The 26227-nt window shown below is 44.6% G+C and overlaps 1 protein-coding gene across 4 annotated transcripts in view; it reads right to left on the reverse strand.

Moving 5' to 3' along the window:
- The window catches only part of fgfr3 (fibroblast growth factor receptor 3), a 69245-nt gene that overhangs the window by 23156 nt on the left and 19862 nt on the right, over window positions 1-26227 (reverse strand). For 3 of the 4 annotated variants that reach the window (XM_068579692.1, XM_068579691.1, XM_068579689.1), the window contains exons 3-5: window positions 22963-23226; window positions 19593-19658; window positions 9965-10134 (exon numbers count right to left, since the gene is read on the reverse strand). In XM_068579692.1, coding sequence (XP_068435793.1) covers window positions 9965-10134; window positions 19593-19658; window positions 22963-23226 — 500 coding nt within the window. The remainder of the gene's footprint in view (window positions 1-9964; window positions 10135-19592; window positions 19659-22962; window positions 23227-26227) is intronic. The other variant, XM_068579693.1, reaches the window with a different exon arrangement.

Raw genomic sequence — 26227 nt, forward strand, 5'->3', positions numbered from 1 at the left:
AGTGCGGTGTCGTGTTTTCAGGCCTGACAGACGAGTGCTCATCCTGTGTATTTCCGCTCGTGATAACATACTATCGTCTCAAGTTCATGTATACATCTCAGGACTTAAAATATCATCTTTTCAAGTCACAAACTGAGGCTGAAATAGAGACCAATGCCTCGCCTCGCCGACTAACAAGAGAGTGCTGTGTACAGAGGGGAAAAAAAAAAACAACCTCCTCGCCAGCATCAGATCTCCGGGCTTGCGCCCTCCTTTGATTTTCTTTTGGGATGAAACATCACAGAGTGGCCAGGTGTACCGAGCCGTTTTGACCAAACATTTAAAAATGCTAATACAGCTTTGAACCGTGTGCTGGTTGATGCAGAACAGACACCAGTGATCAGAAAACGACATCTTTTGGACACGGAGAGAGCGTCTTGATGGATGATTGTGTGCCCACAAAGTACGACTGAGACTCGTCTGATTAGCTGTCTGCTGCGGACTTTGCATCAGTTTGAAAAGTGACAGTGGGGGGGACCAAGTAATCGTCAAGACGCGAGATCGCTTTACAAGTTGCAAAACAATGACGGCGAGAGTAAAAAAAAATAAAGTAAATAAATAAACGGACCGCGACAAAGCAAATTGATTGAAAGAACATTTCATAGGAGTCTCTGAAAATCATTTCCTTCGCTCCCCCTGCAGTGCAAGCGCTTTTATTTATTTCTTGCAACTCCGAAATGTGGTTCCACTGTGCCAGTCAAGAGCAATCCGTCCTCGGGAGAGAGCGTCGCGGGGCTAAATCTTGCGTGGTAATCCAAACCAGGTGTGGCTGGATGGCAGCAGCAGCAGACAGACACTAACTCGACAGCTTCAGGAGCCGCTCGAGAGGCGGAGCGGGCAGCCCGGCGAGGCGAGAAGGGAGAACCCGGCCACGCACCGACAGGCAGAGTCTCCGTGGGGGGGAACGACCCCCGAAAAAGGCTTAAGTGGAAACATGCGGCGAGACGAGCGTGGAGCGAACTCCTCGGAAAAGAGGTCAGAGTCACCAGAAGACGGGGGAAGCGAGTGATGTCAACAGAGGGGGGCTTTTTCAGGGTGGCACGCTCGGCATCACCTGCGTCGGAAAATGTGGCGACCCAGAGAGGGCTCAGTGTTTTCCCAAACGTTTAAGCCCCACGCGTTTCAGGTGGGAGGCCAGCCGTTCACAGAACCTTTATGTTTGGAGGTCGAGGATCCCTCTTCGTTATACACTCCTTCTCTCTCTCTCTCTCTCTCTCTCTCTCTCTCTTGGAGGCACACGCGGAAAATAATGTAACTACTGTAAATATTATGCCTGTGTATGCTTTTTTTCTTCTTTTTTTGTGCAGTTGCGTGGTAACGTGGAGCAGGCCGCCTCGCTCAACGCTGGCAAATGGCTGGCTCCACCCCGTCTACCCCTCTCAGAGCCGGGGAGTCAAACTGGAGTCAATGGCTGCTCTCATGAGCAGATGAGTGACGCCTTCTGCTGCGGTCGCTGAGCACAGAGGAGGAGGAGGAGGAAGAGGAGGAGGAGGAGGAGGAGGTGGTTAGAGAAGGCGGCACGTGAGGAGGGAAGCTTGAAGGTGGTAAAAAAAAAAGTCAATGCTCAGTTGAAGCCAAGACCACCAACAGAAACAGACTGAGATCAGGGTTGTGGTCTTATTTAAGTCTCCGTATCATAAAAAAAAAGACATAATTTCATAATAACGCAAAGCCGAGGGAAGGTTCATTTACTTGAGTTCTCTGCTTCTTTTGAGGTGCTGCTACTTTGAACTACTTTTGACTCCACTAAATGTATCTGACAGCTAAAGTTGCTGTGCAGATTTCCTCATTTAGCTCGAGTGATGATTATGACCGTAGACAAGGAAGAAATCGTGGATGTTGCCACTCTTAAAGCCAGAGCCGTTTCAGCTCAGTAAAACATGTACTTTTAATACAATCTGTGATCCTTCAACTTTAAATCGTCAGCATGAAAGAAAGTCCCCAAACAGGAGCACCGAGTATTTCAGCATTTCACTATTTGCAATTACATGTTTACGGGATTTACAAATCTTCACAATAAGAACTTTGTTTAGGCCATAAAACTTTTTTAAAAATCTTAAAAGCAAGACCATGCAACTTTAAAAAAGAAAAAGAAAAAAGGAAACAACACAACTTTCCATTTACAAATGAAAAGTTGAATTTATAAGCAATAAAACCCGCTCTGTTTACAGACTGTTTACACGCAGACGTGCTGCTCTTGCAGCATTACTTGTGCTCGTATGACCGGTAGCATATGGTGGCTAATATTAGCTCTTGCTATTAAACTATTAAACTAAACTGCAGGGTTATAACATTATTGATTAACCACTATACCATAACAGTCATGTGGCCATTTTCAGCAAAAACAGCGGATAACTATTAGAGAAATGCAAGAAACATTGTAGGTAATAATTAACGGAGAGTGACGGTTTCGTTTTAATTCTCCGCTGTCTTTCTCTGGGCACATTTAATGACTTTCTTCATACAAGCCACTTGCTTTTATGACCATGTTACATTGGCTAACCCCTGTTGAACCGGCAGCATTAGTCCCCAAACGTGATAATCCCATCCATTCCAATCACGCCAGATTCCAAACAGAATTAAATTATTAAGGAGCTTATGTTCGAGTCATAGGAGGCTTTAAAGGTTTTAGGGCTTTGGCCCTACAGAAGGACACAAGCCATGGGAATGGACAGGGAGTTTCACACTGCAAAAAGTCTGCATCTGAAGGAGACATTAAAACAACACAAAGGGAAAAAAAGAAAAGAGTTTGAGAGTTGTAATGCAGCATTTTGTGCATGAATTACCTTGAGACAAATAAAGTTGTCGGCCTCATTTTAACACATTCTTCTTGCCGTTCTGAGTCTGCCATGGAAAATAGTGAGGTTGCTCACTCTACTGGCGGAGCCGTTCGCTTATTTTAATCAAAACAAGAATTCCCGACTCGACTGCCAGCTCAAATGGTTCATAAAAGACGCCGCCATTTTTTGCAGTGTGGCAGTTGTCTGAGAAAACACAGGAAGCTCTGCTCCCTTTATAGTCCAAACCCTCCGTCTTCACCTCGCAAAATAGCGCCGTTAGAACCAAGTTACCAGAATTTATGACCGTGTCAGAGCGGACCCGCGGCCCGGGTCTGCGCTACCGACTAATTTGACCTCCAGAGAAAGCGGAAATGGACAGAAGCGGCCCTGAGGGCTCACTGGCAACGTTTTGTGGGTCCGTTGCCTGAGTTTGGCTCTTCCTGCCGTTGCATCAACACGGCGGAGAAGTCTGTAAAATTGAAAGTTGGACAGTTCAGAGGAGAAATAAAAAGAAGAGTGAGAAAAACAAAATAAACAGGATAATCTGTCTTTTTCGAGACCCCTTTGGCGTATTTGTGTAAAGCGACAGGGGGTAAAGGTGAATGACCGTGGAAGCTCTCAAATTAAAGAGTCCAAAAAATAATCTTGCAAAGTGTAGAAATTCCTAAGCGGCCTACAGAGACTCACAATCTGGGCTGTGTTAAAAGTCGGGACTGGAAAAACAAGGATGTAAAGTGCTTAAAGTCTTAAAAAGTAACAGTGTGGCGCCCGTTTAAGAGCCCCGGGTTGGAAACCTGTCAAAACAGGGATTGAAAAATCAGTTAAGCGCCGAGCGACCTCGACGAAGTGAAACACAATAATTACATTGTCAACTTTTGTCTCGCTTGTGCCGCCGCGGTTCAACACAAACACAATGCAGTCCCTCCCAGCATACGTGGCAGCGTACAACAGCATTGGCTATGGCTTTCAGAGACTCCGACCGCCTCAATAGGCCGGCGACACGCCCATCTCTCCCCACCTCCATCTGATGGCTCAATAGAAAGGTGAACTTTGACCTTTCGGCCCTGCCCCGCCATAATGGAGGAGGCTCTGAGCGCCCCGCAGTTTGTCTGGGAAGGCGCACAAAGCTCTGGCACGTCGCCCCCGCTGGAATTTAATTTTCCTGTTTTACAAATGATCCACACATCCTATTTACCGTTTCATTTAGCTTCAACAAACGCACCGTTTAGTTCTCTGTGTCGCATTTCTATGGACCCACAAAGTGCTCGCAAGACAGAACTGAAGGTCTGAACAGCCTCCGGCGTGCTGATGGGAAAGAATATACGGAGAAGACGTGAGAGCACGGCGACACCGGCCTGTGAGACTTTATGCTTTTCATAGTGATAATCATACCACCAATATTGACATTTTTGTACTCGAGATGTTAATACGTTGCTGATGTTGTACTGAAATCTTCTCGTGTTCTTCTTTCTTTCAAAAACTACAAATAGTCAGCCATTTGCTTCCAGGAAAAGCATGTGGAAGAGCATCCCGAACATCAAATGTTCACTGGAAAAAGAAGAGAGAGAGAAATGCTCTTAAATGCAGCGTGAACCAAACCAAGACTTTCTAGGAAACATTACCGCTGAGAAAAAGTCCTTTTTGGAAAATACATTACCCCCAAAAAAGAGAGGTGGAGAGAGAGTCTGCAACCATAACTGCACATATAAACGTAATAAATAGGTGCTGGGTTATTCAAGCTATATTATCATAACATAATAATAATATTTCATTGTTAAATATCCCTGTTACCGTCGATACCGGTGTTTTATAAGATGATAATGATCCCTCACAAATCAACTGACATAAAATCCACAAAGAATACACGGCTATGTGTCCGAAACCTTCCTAATATTGGACCAAAATAAAAGTGATTTCAGGCCTTTATTGAAGATGAAACCTTATGAAAATGGATGTCTTGAAAGGAACAAAGCAGAAAACGGTGCACTTTCGAAAAGGCCACTTTCAACCACTCCAGCGTGAAGCCAGGAGGTATTTTTGTAGGCGGGTAATGGGCCTTAATGGTGGGTAACTTTCACCTCTTACTGGTGCAGATCGGATGGCACTTAGAGTACATGACAAACTGTGCTGGGAGGCAGTGCTGCGTGGAGGGGACTCCATTGTGCTGATCAGCATGGATCAGTTAGCAAGTCACTGACACACACACACACACACACACACACTCACAAACACACCCTCACTCACTTGCAGCCCTGAGAGACGGGTGACAGAATCATCCCGTCACCCGTCCAAACCTTTAAAAAGAAAAAAAAAAAAAAAAAAAAAAAAATCAGACACGGCCGCGATTCATTCAGCGTAAATTAACCACGGCTGTCGAATCCAAAATGATCTTGTCATTTCAAGACGGCTGCCAGAGGAAGACGGCTTCACCTTGAGGACCCTGTTGGAGGAATAGAGTCTTAGGAAGGCCTTTGTGAGGCTGTCAAGACCCCCTCCTCCCAGTCCTGCAAGATAAACTCATCACTGGCAGCTGTGTGAGGCGGGGTGACACGACCGCACCGAATGCACCGCGAGGGAAGTCGGTCCTGACAACAGATTGCTGATTTCTGTTGTTCACGTGTCTGTTCGCACGATGACGGTTCAATCTACAGCCGGTTCGTTCGCTTGCCACCCTTCTTCATGAACATTTCAACGTGTTGGATGTCTGATTTCATCAAAGTGTTGCTGTTTGACACTTAAAATCTATCCAGAACACAACAAATGAGGCATTTGATGTTTCCTGAAGCTTCCACAAAGCAGTGATTGTTCTCCAAATGCCACCCCGGTAGTTAGCATGTGTAGCATTAGCCACCCGGACTGAAAGGACAAATAATGGAGAATAGGCTTATAACACCACTTACTAAAGAAATCAATGCTCTGCTGCAAATTATGGATCTAAGAAAGCTTCTCTGGACACAAGAGTTCAGAAATATGTCCAAAGAACAGACCGTAGAATGCCGTAAACGACCGATGAAAATGGAGTATTCAACAAACAATAAAGAATCGAGCGCTTCTCATGGTGTTCGACTGGCAGGTGATTTCTGGGTAATGCAGTGAACAAACACTGGACAGAAAACGGGGATCTGAAGGATAACCATGTTAGAAATGAAGCGACGGCATAATGATATTAGACACATCACTCAACTCGATTGGAGATAATGTGATTTTCGGCGGTAATGTGCAAATGTCCGAATTATCTTCCAGAACGTTGCTTTCAAAAGAAGAAGAAAAAAAAAGACCGATGAGTTTTTAAAATGTACTTTGTTAAATGACTGAGCGCCAAAGACCTTTAAGCGTCATTGTTTCGTGCTGGACAGTTGAGCCTCATGTTTTGCAGGGTGGAGGCGGGGTTAGTCGAGGATTTGACATCAGGACGGGTGAAGCCGTTACCTCTGACCCCTCTGAAGCCAGGCCGTGTCACGGGCTTGTCTGTCACCCAGCACCCTGATTCTATAGAGGGTGACCTCTCCGTTCACCTCCCTCAAGGCCAACAGCGGGCCACATGGCTAACTGGATTGTAAAAACGGCTGCGGGACACGAGGGGAGGGGGAGAATCTCGATAAAGACACCGAAGGGAACGTCTCAATAAGTGCCACCTCCAATCTTGCGTCTCCATCACTGCGCAGGACTTTGTTAGAGAGACTTTTCTGATGATACTTATGGCTGTAACGTTCCATAATTGCGTGCAAAAGGAGTCGCACGACACTGTCGTTTTGGGTTTAGTGGTTTTAAAGTATAAAGTCTGCAGGTTATGTGAAGCCAAGTTCACTGAGAGGGAATTAAAAAGGCAAGATAAAGTGGGGAAAAAGTGGTTTCTTTAATGTGAACTTACCTCGTGACCCTATTTAAAACCCAAACAAACACAAGCTCAGCCGGAGAAACCGTTTCTGAAAGAAGTGCGGCAGAAAATAGGACATTAAAAACATGTTTGAATCGTGTACAACTGGCCCTGTTCTGCTTTAAAGCGCTGAGCACGAACCGACAGTCAGGGTATCAATCCTATGGGCACCTCAAATAACACAGGGACACCCACACTTTACAGCACCACGAGGGCCTCCGCCGTCAGCATGGGTGGCCACAGCAAGAGATGGTGCCAAGTGCGACCCGCTGAGCTATACAGAGCGGAAAATGTAAAGGAATTTGCCTCTGACAGCCCAGTACAAGGCCAACAAGATGCCACGTACGCTGTGAATGCTTACTATGGAAAGCCAGCTATACATATCACTCTCTAATTACACATGCAACACCTCCGAGGTGCCTGTGTTGGAGTGACCAAAATGGCTACTGAGAGATAAGCAGCGCACAGTGAGATCTATAGTGATTGAGGCTGCAGCCAGCGATTATTTTAGTGGTCGAGTATTCTACATATTGATCGGTTAATCGCGTAAAGGCACTCTAAATTGTACAGTTGTTACTTTCTTGAGGTAGTAGAGTTGGAGAAAGTTTAAGAAAGAGAACAAAAGACAGAACTAATGATTGGTTTCCTCTTGCAGACACCACTATCTGTCAAAGCTAAACCCACTTAGTGCATTAAAGTGCCATATTACATTCCAGGTTTCAAGGCTCCAAACTTCTTTCACCACCGTCCTGAAAAATAATCTTAAGCCTCTTAACCGTCAAATTCTTCACGTGATCCTTTTCACTTTGTTATTAACAGCTTCTGTGAGAATTTACATATAAAACGCACAACTTGAATGATTAGGATATAAAAAGATTGTATATTTAATTCAATATTGGCTTTGATAAAAAAAAAAAAAATCTTCGCATTAGTTGGTAATTATGTATTATAAGCTGCTTAAAGCTAGACTTAGGAAGTTAAACTAATCATAATTCTCTCTCTAATATCTAGTGATATGTCTGTGAAGACATCTTCAAACAACTGGATTTATTCAAGTTTCTCGGCAAGAACCACATTTTACAAGACGGCATTTGAACATCTCACGATAACGTTATAATTCACCCTGAGCTCCATTGAAATTGTTATTCAATAGAACTTGAACTCAATGCAACGCAATGCAACCTCCTTTAACGTTAGCTCTGATATCAACGAGTCCTCCTCCTCCCTTCACCCCTCACCGATTATGCTGACAATAACATCCATACAGCACCAGCCACCGGAAAAACAATCACTAGTTTGTCTTTTTTACACAAAAAGGACACTTATGGACGATGGTGAGCAGTCAGAGGTTTGGTGAACAGATGGAATAAATATTGAAGTGATCTGACCGGGATTTATTTGCTGCCAACAACGCAGCCGTAAACTTTATCATCGGCAAATCATGTGGCGTACTAAACGTGCTAAAAGTAGCTGTCGGGGAGCCACTCAGTGTCCTGAGGGCTGGTGACAGGTGTGTGTGTGTGTGTGTGTGTGTGTGTGTGTGTGTGTGTGTGTGTGTGTGTGAGAGAGAGAGAGAGAGAGAGTGGGGACAGAGGGAGGGAGACAACTGCTGTTGGTCTGCTGGGAGCAGATGTTGGAGATCTCTGTAAACTGTTAATAGCTGCAGGATCTCATTACATTTAACTCTTTAAATGCCAGAGCTCCACCGGGGAGAGAGCGTCTCTCACTGCCTCGGCCACCATCGGGCCCAACACGCAGACAGCTGAGGTCAGACCAGGCGGTTTTTAGTTTCACACTTTCTCACTTTCTGCTTATTGTCTTCATTACGGTTTGAAAGCAACAAAGTGCCTCACCGACACAGCTATTCAACGTAAGATGAATAAGATCCTTTTTTTTAAAAAATTGTAAATGAGACCAATGTCTCAACTGAAACTGTGGGAAAGTTTGTAATGACTGTAAAATCCGAACAGGTGAACTGTCTCCCCTCAGCATCACCTTGTTAAGGCAGCGTGAGGACTAAGAGTATAAGGGTGTGTTCAGGATCAGACTTTCTCCAACTCTTTTCAACGAGAGTGAAGCATTTCACAAGCTGCTTTTTGCAGAGCGCCTCACGTTTCGCTCTCTGCACGTCGAGTGCCCCGAATGCCTCGAGATGAAAACTTAATTCATCGCCCGACATCATTAGCAGTTTTATTTCTTCTTCGTTCTCATTGCCGTGACCTTTTGCAGGCTCCCCGGAGCTGTATGACTTTACCAACCGTAGTTATTATGATCTCAACGGGAAACCGCGGGAGGCAAATTAGTTCGGCGCTTGAGGTTATGGTGAAACTGCTTTCATTCATTTGAACTGGACGGTGGCATACAGTCCATGGTTTATCTTGAGCTGACGGTAGCATCCACTTATAGTATTAAAAAGCAGCAACAAGCAAAAAAAAAAGAAAAATCCTCAAGATAAGGACAGAATGGGGACTGGAACAATTTACCTCCCTGGGCATGGTTTTAGCATTCATATGTCATTAAGTTTGAGTTTATTTTGAACCAAAACACAGGTTTGGACTGTTTGAATTCCGATCGTCTGACCGCACCGGGTTTGTCTTTTAATCCTACAGCTCAGGGCCATTAAAGGAACACAAAAGTAAAGCAAGCCCTGCTACTTTAAGCAGTGCCATTCCACATGAGAGCCCAGTGTTTAGAGAGAATCCGATGACAAAACTGAGTACAACAGCTGTTTGCTGCACTGCATTAATGTCAACATTGCGCGATCACGCGAGGCCCGCCTGTATCTGTGTAGCACTCTTGTTTTCGGCACGGCAATTCGACTCCCTGACTGTATTTCTGTGAGTTTAGCGAGACGGGCAGGGTCGGGCGGGGGGGGGGGGGGGGGGGAGGTGGGCTAAGAGCAGCTCGAGTCCCCGCTGAGGACGTTCGGCCCCGCGGCGCGTTTCTCGACCTTTATTTACCGTGAGAAGATTCGCAGAGAGTGAGCGCTCTTTCGCCACTCCGCCTCACACTCCACTTCCAGTTATAGCGGTTCACACCGGGGGAGCATCGCATCACTCACACAGATCAACTGATGGACACCGCAAGCATCTCCGCTGGACTAGCGGGGGATTAAGATGCCTTGCTAAAAGGCACTCGGGTGGCCACTCAAGACGGGTGGGAGCATCACCTCCTGCTGGCAGCTGGTGTGAGGACTCGAATCCTTCAATCACAGCTCGACTCGTGTGCCCTTTGGGTGTCAACATGCTTGGATTTTAAGTCCTCTCACCTTGATGCCTCCCATCCTCTGCTCCCCCTTGAACTCCTTGCCGTTCTTCAGCCAGTGGATGGTCGGGGTCGGGTTTCCGGACGCGGCGCAGCGGAACTTGACCGTGTTGGCGGCGGGAACGGCCAGGAGCTTCTTGTCCATCTTGTCGAGCCTCGTCCAATACGGAGCTTCTGTCGGGGAAACGCAAAACAGGGGCGTGAGTCATGGAAAACTACTTCTCCAAAACAGAACATGCTGTACAGTGCGGGCTATTATTATAACACATTTAATGAATGGTTACCATTTCAAGCCATTTCAAATAACGCTCCTCAATGCGCTGTTTGTTGCATTAGTGGAGTGCGTACAAACAAAATGAACTGTGTAAGAGTTGATGAGCGTAACCTTCAAAAAGGCCAGACACCAACACCCACAATGACGATCGCAATTAACTGTAATCTCATGACTCATAATCACGACTACTTTTCTTCCTTTATTCAGGCCCTGTAAAGAAAGAAGTCAAGTATTACATGAATGAAAAAGAAACGTTGAATGTCCTGTATTATTGGATTTGGCAGCTAAATATGTATTCAAAATGTTTAAGACCTCTTGTTTCTAAAGCAGCTAAAATGAAGACCGTGATTACGTCGTTTTCTGGCACGCTCACCAAGCGCCGGCTTCTCTACGGATATGAACTGAAGCTGAAGTCTCATGACCATTAGGGGACGTCCCAGTCAGGTCACAAGTCCTTGAGCAAACCATTTAGGTCTCAATTATGCCAATTCAAGTGTTCCCTTTTATAGTGTTAATGTGAGTTGCCTTGTAGCCGGGATCGAGTCCTTTTGATGGACTCGGTTCTCTATCTTCAGCGCTCGAGTCCTCATTTCGGTGACTCTGCTAAGATGTACCACTTTCGGATGACAGATCAAACCAGAGTTTTCCATTTTCTGGTATAATCTGAGATCATACAAATGTTTTGGGGAAAGGCCCTCCAGGAATTCATCGTAACATGTTTTAGTAATTGCTAAAAGATGGTACAAGACGGTACAACTTCTCTTCTGCCCCGTCTTTAAATTGGTCCCCCATCTTGGACGAGTTATGTCCTCCGCCAGAACAGATGTGAGGCTGTGCTTTCACTGCAGGTTTTGCATACAGTACCTGCACCCATTTTGGTCTCCATTGTCAAGCCCGCACGCTTGTCCCGAGAGAAAGTTCAAGATGCGCAAACGGTGTAAAAATACAGTTTGACGGAGGACACAAAGCGAAGCGTCACCGGGGCCAAACAAAGCGCGTCATCGCCTTCCTCCCTCTCCGACCACAATGCCGGACTTCATTTGAATCGTCCGATTCCCGAGCGTTTGTAAAAACCTGTCGGGACGATTTATTGAGTTGTATTGAGAAGACGGCGGACAAAGAGAGTGTAGCGAGTCAGAGAGACCTATTGTTCCTGCTATGTGGGTGTGGAAGGGTGAGAGCACCGAGGCACAGCTCACCCACTCTCTTTATAGCAGTGTGATTGTGTGTGGGTGTGTGTGTGTGTGTGTGTGTGTGTGTGTGTGTGTGTGTGTGTGTGTGTCTGTGTGTGTGTCTTCTAGGACAAAAGCTGGGGAGGAGACTGACTGCTCATCAGATGTCTCTTTTACTTTCAAAAAGCAGGAGAAGGAAGACAGAGAGAGGAGCTAATTAGCATCTCAATGTCTATGCTTTTGTGTGTGTGTGTGTGTGTGTGTGTGTGTGTGTGTGTGTGTGTGTGTGTGTGTGTGTGTGTGTGTGTGTGTGTATGCTATCGAACCAAAGTAACTCACAGGTGTGAGTTTTTATCTCATCAGGACACATCAGGTGAGATGTCAGTAGCGTTACCCCCACAGAAGAACCCGGTTCTGAAAGGCAACCGGTTCTAAATGAGTAAAAACTCTCGGTACTTTTGACGTTACAAGAAACGAAAAAAACGATCCAAAGTGAGGCTATATTTTACTCTAGTAGACGTTGAGCTGTGGATGACTCTGGTTGTCACAAACACAAGGACCCCCACATAACTAAAGCAGGAAACAGCAGCAGTTTATCTCAACATCTGGTCAACAAGCAGAACATCAATCTGCAGAAACGATTAGAAGAACAAGCTAATCAATGACAGCTAATCGCTTCGCTAATTGTTTCGCTGCAAATGCGTCTGAATGAAAGACTGTGGAACTTTTTGCACGGCTGCTCATGAAAAACTATTTGTTTACACACAAGAATAATAAAGCAAGCGACGAACCGACGAGAGTATCGATAAGGAACCGAACCGATGAGACGTATCGATGAATTCCAAATAAAACCCATTCCTAGACGTCAATCAGAGAGATGAAATTATTCCATCCCTCTAATTGACAGCATGTGCGTCTGTTTATCATAATGCTTTTGGCTGTTCTGATATATTTCTGACATTTTTTTTTTTTTTTGGCTGCCACCATCAAACTTTTGGCTTCGGCTTCACGGAGTAATTACAACCAGACCAGGAGAGAGAGAGCGAGAGAGAGATTCAGCGATGAAAGCCAAATCTTCTTAGAGAGCAAACAAACGGAGCGTTACTTCACTCTATTGAGCGGACTGTGAACCCTGTGTGTGTGTGTGTGTGTGTGTGTGTGTGTGTGTTTACAAACTGCAATGGAGCAGCTGAAACATTGCTCCCTGCTTGAGTTAGAGACTCCCCAGCTTGCTGAGGCAAGCGCTCGCCACGTGCAACCACACACACACACACACACACGCACCTACACACACGGCCTCCACCTTAAAAGGGAAATATCTGTTAGATTTCATTACTTCTCGTCTGTCTCGGCGTGTTCTGGAGCGACACTCGGCGCAGCGTGGGACAACCCTCCGAGGAGTCTGAACACATTGTTTTCTTGGCATCGCGATCAGCCACACACACACACACACACACACACTCTCTCGGTCAAACAGAAACACACACAGAGTTTTTAAACAGTCTCTCTCCTGATGTGTGGTCCACCTCTTTTTTTTCTCCTGCCGCTGCTGCTGAGCCTAAAAACACCTTCCTGCTGCTGCTCCTCCAGCCACGATGATGTTTTTAACCCAAAATAGCCACCTGTGTTGATTCAGCACATCGCCGCCATGGTTTCTGTCCCAAAAACACAGGGAGGTGGGTTTATTTGCTGACCCTTTAGCAGCTAAGTGCTAACTGACGTGTTTCCGCACGACGTCAACCTGTCAATCAAACCGAGTTGTCGGTGCTGTGACAAGTTATTTTTTCATATTTTCTGGCGATACATTTTGAGTGTTTTTCCGGTCTGTTGCGAGACAGCGACGATTGATGCTAAGAAACAACATCACTTCCTTGTTTTTATCATTTTACAGTCAAAAACTACACGCTATTTTGTTTTCAAACAGAGTTTGGATGTTTCTTTGTTTCCAAGCATCTAAAATTGAACGTGTTTGGAAGTTACGGGGCAACAGCATCATTAGATTATGTTTCAGGAAGACATACATGGGACACACAACCAGAATCAAAGCTAAAAGTAATTATGAAAACAAGAATTTACATGTGTTATTATACATTTTAATTGATTAGGGCTTTTTTTTTTAAATATTTTTTGGGCATTTGGGCACTTTGCAATGTCGGAGAGCAAAACATGTTGCCTTTTCCAATTGAGAAACAGCAGTCGATGTTTGAATTCAAGCGGGTTTTTTATTTACTGTGGAGCCCTCTGCTCTGTCCGCTCAGCAACACTCAGGAATCCCATCCCGGGTCTAATTGGCTGGCTGGTATTTCCTCAGCAGAGAGGGAGCAGATACCCCTCGAACCCCACAGGGACGAGGGACGAGGGACGAGGGGGGGGGTCTGGAGATAACCCTGCCCCTCCGTGGATATGCAATCGCCGTAGTGGAAAGTGGTTTAACGTAACATCTCTCGGCTCAGCAGTTAGAGTGTCGGGTCCACCTGTCAGCTGTGGAGGTTAACCGAGGGGGGGAATCTCTCCGAGAGCCTAAAAATACACGCCTGGGCTGTTTGTTTGGTTTACACCTTCACTCGCACACGCGATATGTCGACTGGGGGGGGGAAGTATTGTGTTGCAACTACCAGTTATCAGTTATTCGTCTGAACTGACGTTTTCCTAGTTAGTTTTTAGATTTCATTCAAATGTATTTGGCAGCAAATTCAAAGCCCGTTTAATTTCCAGACTTTGCCTCTCGATATCTAACAAGATATTGCAGGTATTTGTATTCAGAATGTGCAATTACCGCAATCACCTTGGTTGTTTATGTGTTATCTAGCTGGGTCTCTCAAAATGATTACTAATTTTAATAAAATTAAGTAGAAAGTAAAAATTCAAAAGAAATATTGATGGGATTCAGAAATGTTTCTATTTTTGGTTCTTTTTTTTTCTTTAAATTTTTAAACTACTGCACTTACTGCATGCAGTAAAAATATTTATCCCAACCAAGTGGATTATAATGCGGCTTTAGGTGCTGATTAAAATACTTTAAATACTTTCTATTATAACGATAACAACTTCAGAGGACTAAGCATCTTTTCGGGGGTACGCCGTAAAACCAGAGTGCTGTTTTCTTTATATTTTGGGCTTAAGCGTTGGAGCTACAAGTGTGTCTCCACAAGTGTCTCCACAAAAACCCCTGCAGCTCTCAGAGTTCACTTTTCTCCCCCGACTCCCGGCTCTGTGTTGCGGGTTGGAGGAGCGTGACTGTGGCTCTCTATCAGCCCGACTTCAGCAATTAGCTGGAGCAGGACACACCGATCGCCGTGGCACAGGGCCGTTCAAGCGCTCAGACACCGATATGGGGGGGAAAAAAAGAGGAGGAGGAGGAGGAGGAGGAGGGGGTCTAATTGTGTAATTGTATAATTTGCCCTCGCTGACGCCTGCGAGCACACAGGCAGATTTCATTACAGATTACACTGGGGCTCTTTGAAGGCACGCTGCCCCGGAGGGCCTGCGGGGACTCAAGGCAAACAAGAGTCGCAGGAATGGCGGCCGCGGAGCAGCGTAGCGTGGCCCGCCGTCCGGCTCTCTGCTCTCCTGCCAGGGTAAACAAGGAGGCTGCATAGCTCAGGAGCACAGCACAGCACAGATTAGGCTCTGTTAACATTCCTACTCCCCTCCCCTAACCCCCCGACAAACACACTGCTCTTTCAGAGTGTGGACACTGCTTTCCATGTCGCAAGAACAAACTCACTTTAATAACTTGTGTATCGCGTGAGGGTGAACTTTTTTATTTGCTCTGCTGTCGGATAACTTTTACACAGCTGTGGACTTAAAAGATGGTAATCATCCATGATGACTTAATGTAGACAAAGTTCCTTTTATGATCGGTACTGGCTTGTTAAACCAAACATCTCGGCAGTTTACTTTGCATATTCCTATGTGTCTTCTGATTCATATTGATTCAGCCTTTCTCAAAAGCAGATTGCATGAGAGATTGCCCTTTCTTTCATGAAATAACTTAAATAGACTTAAACCGACTTTGTGCCGTATGTGGTTTCCTTTGTGTCAACCTCACAGTTTGGTCAATAACACACTGAATCTACAAGGCGGCAAACTTCAGTTCTGAATAGTGAAGTGAATGCGGAAGTGTCCCAAAAAATGTTCTTCTTTCCTTCTACCGGCCATCAGGTCTGGTTTCTCACTTGATTTCTTTCCTCAGTAAACATTGTAAACGTGAGTTGAAGGTCTTAATATTTAGCTTCAAGTCTTCTTCAATACAGCGTGATGTTCATTTAGTAAATTATGTATTAAGTAGACCATAAAGCAGAGTATTGCTTTTAAGGAGGTGGCTACCTTATGATATGAGTCGTAGACGGCGTCGCTACGTCACTCCTCCACATTCCAAATATGGTCACTTAATGTAATCCGAAATCCAAAATGGCGACTGCCAAAACGCCGAACTCCGGGGTTCAAAATGTCCGTCCACAAACCTATGGTCGACGCCATAATGACCACGTCCACTTCTAATTCACAGTCGATGGTGTAAACAGAACAGACACAGCCGCCGTCTTTCTCTTTGAATAAACACGAAAATACAAATCTGGTGTTATTGTTAAAAATTGGTCGATGACATCATTTGGACGCAGGGATTACTGTGGCTGCCGGACAAGCGTCTAGCTCCTCTGCCTTTTCCCAGAAGGCCGTGGGAGTCAGCTGGGCGACTTCTGGAGGCCAGTGGAGAGTGAGCTCAAGACTTTCTGTCTGTCTCTCTCCTCTGAGAACAGTCAGCTGTGGCCAGCAGCATCATTTCAACAGAGTGACTCAAATCTTCTCTTTTGTTGCGGCATCTTTTCTCTTCTCTCACTCCGTTTCTTTTGTCTCGCTGTCCACCCCACCTCCGCTCCCTCATGACATTAATAGTCTCTTTCGCCACGTCCACGTCTGTATTATCGCCTCTCTGCATGTGGATGTGGATGTTCTTCCGCTCACCGACTGGGACTCTGTGTCTCGCTGCGCGGTTCGTCACATGGCTCCTTCCTGCTCATAGCCGGCTAATTAGCGGTGGCTTAGCGGACATTAAGCAGCGATAGGGGTTTAACGTTTCTGGGCTAATCCCTCTCCTTTTGGCCAGGAAATCGGAGCCTCGTATGTCATGAGGTAGACTTACATCCAGAGATTAAGTCTGGCAGTCCGAGGCTATTTACCGGCATTCAGGATGTCTGCAGTAAGCCGCTGCCGCCGCTGCCACTTCGGCCCGTTTAGAAAACACTTCAAGCTTTCACCGCCAAGTGAAGCTGCAGATTCAAAGACATTCAGATTTTTACATCACAGGTAATAAGCCCGTCCACAGACTCTTGGTACAAAGACAGCGACAGGAAGCTTTATGCTCTGCTTGTTCTGCCGCTTTCTTTCATAATCTCTCCGGATAAGAGCATCAGCTAGCTGCCTTAAAGAAAAGCAATGCTGTATCAATATAAAACACGTTGTAATTCTCCAACATCTGAAGTGAGCAGAATGCAGGGATTCAATGTTGAAAGTCAGCCAAGACAAAGAATATTAACATTCCTGTGTTCATTACATTTGAGCGCTTTAAGAACAAAAATAACTATGATTATTTACTTTGAGTCGTAAAATGACAGGATTAGGATACATTAAGAGGGGATTATTCTCTCCCTTACTGGGCCTTTACTCTTAGTTTTCCAAGCACCAGTCTTAATAACAGTCGCTCCCTGTTTTTGACAGACTGTCTTTCTCAAAGCTCTGTCATTAGCAGCAATTGCCTAATTAAAATCCAGATTTATTTCCAATGTCCCAAAAGAGAGGAAATCCTTCCATAAAAAAGAAATAGAGAAAAGGAGAAAAAACAGCAACTTACCAGAACTCTCAATAACTTGCAGTAAATGGACATTTTTGGGGTTGTAAAATTAACTCTATTGAATTTGGCTCTCTCGCACCACAACGACTGTTGCTGCATACAGTTGTTAGGGTGAAACATTGAAGGCGAGCGACCATGTGACATTTGTGCCATCTCTGCGTTTCATTTTTTAAGTTCAGTTGGGACGACGTGGGCTTCGTAGCGTCGCTCACAAAAGAGGCTTTTGACACTGCCGGCATGTGTTTTTGGCAGTTGTTTTTTTTTTGCATCGACGGCTGCAGTCCACAGTCACGATGCCGAGTCGTCAAATCAATTCCTTCTCCTTCGAACTATTGTGAGCGGTCAGAGTTCGCAAACAGTTAGGAAAAATGTGTGGAAAGCCATTGTAGATCTCTCTCTTTCTGCAGGTTTCTCAGATTCCGCATCAGGTTGTCCCCGTCGTTTCACGTCATCTCTTCCTTTCTCGCCATATTTACATCATTTCTTTCCGCTTTTTTTTTCTTTTCCCCCGCCTGTCTAAGTCTTCACCTTCCTCCGTTTCCCTCAGCACGCTACAACAAAGGCAACGCAACGTTTGCGTCTGGCTGGTCGAGGGCCCGTCGACAGGTTTGCAGACGCTCTCCGTCTCTCTGGAGTCATGCTAGCTGACAGAACAGAGCGGGTAACAGAGCGGGTAACAGCACGCGCAGAAGCCATCCCTCATCGTGCTTTGTTCACCTGCACCTGAACTCTGCACGTCTCTCGAGTGCCAAAACAGCTCACATCACAACGATATGAGTGTAACCTGCTGGGTGAAAAAAAAAAAACGGCAGCTTTTGATCTGTGCGACGGTGGCGTTTAGCTCAGTGCTGTGGGGAGACGCTTTGCTGGTGAGCACAGCGAGACAGCGTGCGGTTATGAGAGCCATATAATTCCAATTACAGCTATACAACTTGGATCACACTCAGAGAAATCTATTTAGTTGCATCAATCCAATTGTATTTGGCAATAAAAACTCCTTTAGAAGAAACTCTTGTGGTTCCAACAAAAACATGTTTTAATCACAGTGACAAGTGAAGCTCTAAAATGCAGTTTAACTGCATTTTGCACAAAACACTACCTGTTTGTCATGGAATGAGGTTTGCTAATAACTCAGCGTTTGCAACACAAGAATACCTCAAGTAACTGGAAGATATATAGACTTCATAGGAGTCTATAACCTTTATAAGGAATGGAGGCGAGTAACATGCTTTCTTTATAACAACCTACCTACCTACTATTTAAACCGTCCATCAAGTTATTTCTTAAAATGAAATTAGTCAGGTTAACATGTAAATACATTTTTTTACGGGTTTTTTTAGTCTCATATTGCACTGCAATCCTCCTGTTACCATAATTCAGTCAATAATATACTGTGTATTTTGCCTCCATTTTATACTATTCATAACCAATTGTATGTATCTTTCTCACACTGCATTGGAACTTTTTATTCCTGCATGTTATACCAATCTTGCTTATTTTACTGTGTCTTGTTTATATTTGAGTCGCGTGGCTCATTATTGACTGTTTTTAAATTGTATTTAAATGTACTTTAATAATGCGTTGTTGCAAATTTGTTATATTACGCTTGATATGGAGCACTTTGAATTGCCCTGTTGCTGAAATGTCCCGCATAAGTAAACTCGCCTCGAGAAATGAAAACCAATAGAAAGTCTGAAATTTGTATTAAACGGAACAACTGCGGTTGAGTTATAGTTACGGTTAGTGCAGCGAATTGATCCATGCAACCTTTAATATTAATATAGCCATGACAAAGATAGATTTTACTGTCAGTCCAAACTATTTTGCAGTGGGAGGGAAATGAAGTAGTAGAAAAATGTAGACCCCGTTAAACAAAGCCATGTCTTCTTTGTCCTCACTCTGACCCTCCACAACAGCTCACAGCTCCCAGTCCAGCCAGCAGCTGTGTGGCAGCAGGTGCTGCTCATTAAGCTTAACGACCTCGTTTATGCCACCTTAATGGAAGTCAGGTTGTATTTTTGACACAAGAATTCAGGAACACATTAAGGCTGCGTGCTTAGGTGCTGAAAAATACTGTCCCAAGTGGACCAAAAATAAATAAAATTGCTTTGTTCTCGATTTAGAAACGAGAAAAAGATGAAATTACAAAACAAAACCACCGAAAATTAAATGAAAACATGAGCACACATTTAGGGCTAAGTTTTTTTTTTCCAGATTTTAGTTGAGCATTAACTATCTCCTAGTCATAGGAAAGGCTACAAAATGTCGCCTTACTTACACCAAATGACTGTTTCACTCAAAAAGGTTAGCTGAAAAATATGAATGAAGAATTCACCATTTCCATTACCTGCATCTTCTGGATCTTCGTCATAATCTTCATCATCTCCGGACGACAGAGAATCTTTGGAGAAAAAACAAAAACACAGTTTTGAACAAATGTCATTTGGCATCTGTACTCGTTCATCTGGGCAACTTAAACTCTGTCAGCCATCAGATAACACAAGAACATCTGGAACGCTCACACAATTGATTATGTGCAAACCAAGAGGAAAATAAAGAGGGGAACAAAGTGTTTTTGTGCACGCTCAATGCCTAGTGGAGATGAGATGGTATGAGTATACGCAAAGACACACGCATTTTGAAACTGACTGTTCAATGAGAAAATCATGAATGAGTCTACAGTTCTATGTAGCGTCACGGCTCGAACATACAAGCAAAACATGTCCACAGATGTGATAAGAAACAAGAGTCATTAGTTCTGCTGGCACGCACACGCACCTCTTTGCAACGGTAACTCTTGCTAACAGTTAGCGTGTCGGATGGCGACTAATTACTCTCCAACCGCCGATACCACTTCGCATAATTACTGTTTCACACATTTTCACGGCCATGTCGTAATCATTTTCAATCTGACTCCGTCTTCCGGCTCAGCTTCGCAGGTCTGCTTAATCAGGGCCAGCTGTTGCCTGGACAACCCCGGTGAGCTAAAGCGGCTCCTGAAACTCCTGACGAGCCGGTTCTAGTTTCTATTGTTTGACACCTCAGCAGAAAGGAGCTGGTTTGACTCACGGCGCATGACAAGCTTGGATGGATTCCATCACTGTCAAAATAAAGCTCACAATCGAGTGAGTATGAAAGTGGTGAAATCAGAGTTGCTCTAAAGCCACGCTGTGTTAGCTCCACGCTAACATGCTCACTATGACAACATGCTTGATGTTTAGTAGGTAAAAGGTTAACTGTCTTGGTTTAGTGTGTTGATATGCTAACATTTGTGAATTAGCACTAACCACAAACCCCAGATTTACTGCACTAGCTTAACCAAACTTTTTTTGGACATGAAAACAAAGACGATTGCACTTTGACTTTATAGAAACAAATGGAACATTTGTTAAGTAAAATAGCTGTGAGTATTGTAAAAAACACACAAGGTAGTTTAATCAGGCTCAATTATCTATTCACACCTTTACTAACATATTTAAAAATGTTTTGTCTATTTTGTTGGATTGCACTCCAGATCTGTTGCATCGACAAAAACAAAAAAAAATTCAATAAAAAGGGACAAGATTTTTGGTTGTAGAGCGAGTAGCATTGGCTAATCGTGTTTGAGCGGGCTTTGGTTACATGAAGGTGATTTAGCATTTTATTAGCTTTTTAAAAATGTATCTTGAGATTAGCCGTAGACGGTCTCGCATCTCACATTGCTAATTGGACTGTAAAACAATGACGAGTGCACGAATGAGGAAGCCTTGGCCGTGATATCCGCTGGACATACATAAACCTAGAAATATTGTTCATTGACTGCATGACTGCAAAATATGCTCATTTCTATACATTTGGTGTTGCTGATAACTTCTTTCACCTCCTCACATTACGACCTCTTGTTTCAACGTGTGTGTGTGTGTGTGTGTGTGTGTGTGTGTACACACAATATGAGCCACCCCGCTCTCCGGTGTCTGGACGCCGTCCAGGTGTTAAATCTGATACTGCTCCTAAATATCTGACACCTTACTCAAATATTTGAGGGAAAACAAACACAATAGCCCATGTGTGTTTTAGATGTAGCTGAGGCTCTGTGTTGAAAGTAGAGGGAAGAGAACAGGATATTGCTGCCACATACTGTAAAACGTCTGACTCCTCGTGTAATTTAAACATGCACTGAGTGTTACAATGATGTTACAATGACTGACAATGGACTGCGATAAATTTGCGTCCTGTGTGGTTTTTCTCCTGAGACACGCGAAGCTGGAAGCAAACGCAAATATCTCACCTCAATAGTATATATATATATATATATATATATATATATATATATATATATATATATATATTCCTTCACGTGTTGAAAAGGCAAAAAAATCAGATTTTAAAGATGAACATTCTTCCTTTTTAAATCAGTGTGTGTTTGAGTGTGTCGTCCTGCAGACTGAAGATGATACGCGTGTCCAGGAAAAGGCCATTTTCTCTCCGGCTCGGAGCCAAAACACATACATCTGTGTGTGTGTCTGAGTGTGTGTGAAAGGAGGTAGGGGGGTGAGTTGCGAGGCAGTGAACTCTCTCATTTCTTGCCACCCCATCTGTTTTCAATGATGAAATGTTTCGAGCTAATTGCTTTCTAATTAGTTGTCAATAACAGGCTCAGCTGGTGTCCATGAGTTTTACGGGGGGGAAAAAAGCTGCCAGACGTTTTAGGCTACTGCTCGCTCCTTCTGACCCCCTCCTCTCCCCCCACTCACCCCTCCCTTCCCCTCCTATTACAGCTCTGTGTGCATCGCACACTCGCTTAAGACGTTACTCATCCCATCATATGATAATTAATTTCACTTTTGATTGTGCATTAGGAGGGCGAATCTGTGTGAAACTTGGCTGGGTGTTCGCCGGTGAATGTCTGTCATGTCAAGGTCTGTAAAGTGTCATGTAAGCTGTGTGTGTGTGTGTCTGGGGGAGGGGGCTTGGCAGCCGGCTAACCAGTAGCTGAAACCGAGCCTGAGGAGAAAATAATAGAACTTTGCTCCCCTGAGCAAAGATTTCGCTGTTTTTCTACGAACTGTTATGAAAAGCTATCACGTCACGACATCACTGCTGTAGCTGGTCCACTGTGTTTATTGTGAGGAAATACTTTGATTCTCACTTGTCTGTCAGCCGGGTAGAAAAAACGGAGGCCGGTCGGTTTTTCGGAGAGCTCCACAGTGTTCAGCCAAAGTGGCTGTTTCCATTGGAGCTCTGCTGCCGACTCAAGTATCAAGTAAAATGAGTGTGTTCTTTCTGTTACGTCTCATTTAAAGGGGAGACGGATTTGCATTTCTTACGACCTTTTCCACAATTTCACATTATGAGTAAACAATGTAGATTTCTCTAGTTAACTATTCATCAGGTACTAAGACTTTTAGAGAGCTAAAGAGGTGAAGTAAAGAGTACATCTCCCTCTCTTGTGCCTCTCTCAGTCGTCCCTTCTGGCTCCCTTACATTCAAGATGGCGGCGAACATAACCAAAAAGGGGGATTTAATCATCTTGTACAGTGCCGAAATAAGCACAGAAAATATTTGGCCGATAAGTGTCACTGTTACGAGATCAGCCATGGACGGACTCCTCAGATGATTCCTGTCTATCATGTTTTTTTTGTCTCTGTTGTGCAGATTTAAAACAATAACACATCTGACATAAATAATAACCCAGAGGTTTAAAATCCGCCCCTTGTTGTTCTCACCTGTCACACGGATGGTGTAGTTGCTGAGCAGCGCGTTGCTGTGGGCGAGCCGGCAGGAGTAGACGCCCGAGTCCTCGTACGACACGTTGAGGATGCGCAAAATCCTCTGGCCCAGCCGCGTCCGGTTGCTAGGCACCAGCCCGGTGCCGTCTTTAAACCAGGCGATGGGCTCTGAGTGGTCCTCCAGGTCACATGACATTTGCAGGGTGTCCCCCATGCCCAGAACATAGTCCTCCAGGAAGGCTGTCTCGCTGGACACAGAGTCTGCGCACAGAAAGAGGACACGGGTAAGAGGTTTTGTTTTCAACACATATGAAGACACATCCAGCTGATGAACGAGTGAAAATATGAGTTTAAACATTCACTCCATCTTGTAATACGCTTCTCAGAAGCTTAAAGTGTAACATTTTTCACTCATTCATCAAGTAAAAATGCCAAATATTGTCTGGTGCTGCTTCTTAAATGTGTTCTCTGACGTTTTGCTCTCTGTAGAAATCACTTCTGAGGTTTTGTAGAATTCTAGAAAAGAAGGGTTTAATATTCTGTATCCGCACCATCTTTCTCTTTCAACAGTGTCATGAGGAGGCAAACCCAGTCTCAGATCGTCTCGGCACAAGAAAAGAACCCTCCTTCTCAAACAAAGAGGCAGTGATGCTGAATTAACTGCTGACCCGCTGGCGAGCTATCAGTTAATCTGCTTCTGGAAGTCAGAAAAGTGCAACTTTTCATTCCGGCAAGGAGAAGGAGACAAACCCGGGTGTTTGTGTGGTAACATCGCCTCCCCACCCCCACCCCGCTTTGCTCCGTCCTCTCCCCTGTCACACACCAACTAATTTACTTCAAGAGCTCCCTCGGTTAGCCAGGGGGGAAGAATCAACATGTTTACTGGCCTCGCTGAGGATGGAGGGCACGTCTGGATAAAACAAACAGTGGGTCGCCTTGTGTCTCCTCCATCAGAGGTGTCTCCTCATCCAGACCGCAATTATACATCCTCGCCGTGGGGGAGAGACAGAAAAGCAACATCACACAACTCTAGTCGCTCTGGCAACCATTCAAGGGAACGGCCACGTATGTGTACACACACACACACACACACACACACACACACACACACACACAAGGACACTTAGAAGCACACATGCGTAACTTACGCATGTGCAGGCGTGCAGCACAAACGCCCGCTGTGAAAGTCTTTTTGAATGAGCTGCTTGGGCAACGGAGTACACAACTGGGGGGGGAGGAAGAACACTGCACGAGGTGTGTTAAGATGCATGATTTATGATGGCAAACAGACCCACTGTTGACCCGACGAAAGGGCGGTGGCGGCCTCGCCGAGCCTCGCTGGCAAGCAGCGAACGTGAACGCAGCCCTTTTCCCCTCGCGGGGACAGCCTCCGAGCAGAGATTTGGAAAATTGAAGCTGAGAGGCGGGGCTGGAATCGGGAGTGGCCCAGACGAGATCATCTTCACGGGGAATACGTAATAGCTGCACTAAATTATAGACGGGCCGTAGGAGGACGAGCGCTCTCTCGCAGACAGACGGACGCGCTGTTTACGTGGGAGAAGCAGCAGGTAACACCGCCAGAGCTCACAGAGCCAAAAGGGGACTGAATAGATGAGTTGCGAGTGGTTTTCTTTTTTGCTCTCTCTTTTTTTTACGACACCCATTAAAAATCAATGAAGTCAATAATGCGCTTAATGAGGCCGTGGCGCTGTCTTGGCTTTGACAACGATATTCACAACACTTTTTTTTAAATTTATTTTTCAAGCAGAAAAGGCCCATTCAGTAGAAGAAAAGCACCGAGACGACGGCGCACGAAGCATAAATCCAAGCCCAGCGTGTGTGTTACTTATGACCTCTGTGAAAGAAAACGAGAAAATGGTTCTTAGAATATCTTCAGGTCTTAAACATGGAGAATTGGACTTCATGGGGTAGATATAATAATCTCCAGAGACTCATAGCTCACTCCGGCTTTATGGAGCCAGAGCAACTGAGCACGAGATCGGCAGCAGCACCGAAGCTCGGCTGAAACAGCTTCTTTGTATTATGCACATATTTCCTGCTTTAAAGGGTTTTTAGTTTGTCCCGAATTATAAAAAAACACATATTTTCTCACTTTGACTACACTTAATGTTATCTAAGCATTCAGACAGTTTCAGGTGCGTGCGCTTAGGCTTTTATCTGTTACTCTACCACGACATTTACTCATATACTGAAAGCATACTGCAGCCGCACAGCATCTCAGCTTATTTAATTAGGATGTGTTAATAGCAAGGCAGTGTGTGTGTGTGTGTGTGTGTGTGTGTGTGTGTGTGTGTGTGTGTGTTTGAGATCCTGTTGTAGAAAAAAAAATACTTTTGCTTTGATCCTGGGAAAATACATAAGAGTGAAACGTTTGTGCATCGCTTACACTGCCGCAGGCAAAACAAATGCAATTTACTAAAAGAACAAAACAAAAGTTGTATGCCTCATACATAAAAAAATAAATAAATTTAATAAAAAAAACAAAAAACTTCTTAGGTGCCACACAAAAGAGCAAAGTCCTCTTTTTTTAGGGCACCGTCATTGACAAAATATCTGCTTCCTGGCCAGAGCCTGCACTTTGAAATGCAGATTAAAAATACAGAGAGAGAAATGACCACTGCAACCTTTCAGGACGGATCTGCCAGCTTTCAAGTGGACGTCCTGTAGTGCGCGGCCCGAGGTTTGATCACGGTGACAAGAGACGGCTCTTTGAAATGTGGTCGCGCAAGAAAAACATGCAAAGAGAAGATGTCCTGATTAGTGAGCTGGCGCGTTAAATTCCTGAAGAGAAAAAAATTCCAGGTGCTCTTGTGTACGTGAGAGTAGATTGTAGGCGAGTCCTGGAAATACTAAAACGAGGTCCACAGGAAGAATTCCAGAAAGCAGGAAAAGCAGGAAGTGATTGGGATCCAAATTTTCATATTTACGTCGCTATGACGCCGGTTGAAGCTCCCGAACTAGTCACACAACAGCTTTTCATAATTCCTTTCCAACATCACAAAATCACAAAGCAGGAAAAAAAAACAAAGCCCAGATGTTTTTCTTACGATGTGGATTCGCACTGAAAAAGCAAAGAAATTAAACGTCACCGCGTTGGTTTGTGGGTAAAATATCACGTCTTTGAGCCAATCGGATGGTTTGGAGGGCCGCTGTGTGACTGCACTGATGCCCCTCCTGCACATATTCCGTACTGATTAAACACACCAACGCCTTTTTGTCTTTTCAAAAATCTTTTGTGTTT

The sequence above is a fragment of the Clinocottus analis genome, unplaced genomic scaffold (assembly GCF_023055335.1).
Source record: "Clinocottus analis isolate CAN_PGR_092001 unplaced genomic scaffold, fCliAna1.0.p SCAF_17, whole genome shotgun sequence".
Lineage (NCBI taxonomy): Eukaryota > Metazoa > Chordata > Actinopteri > Perciformes > Cottidae > Clinocottus > Clinocottus analis.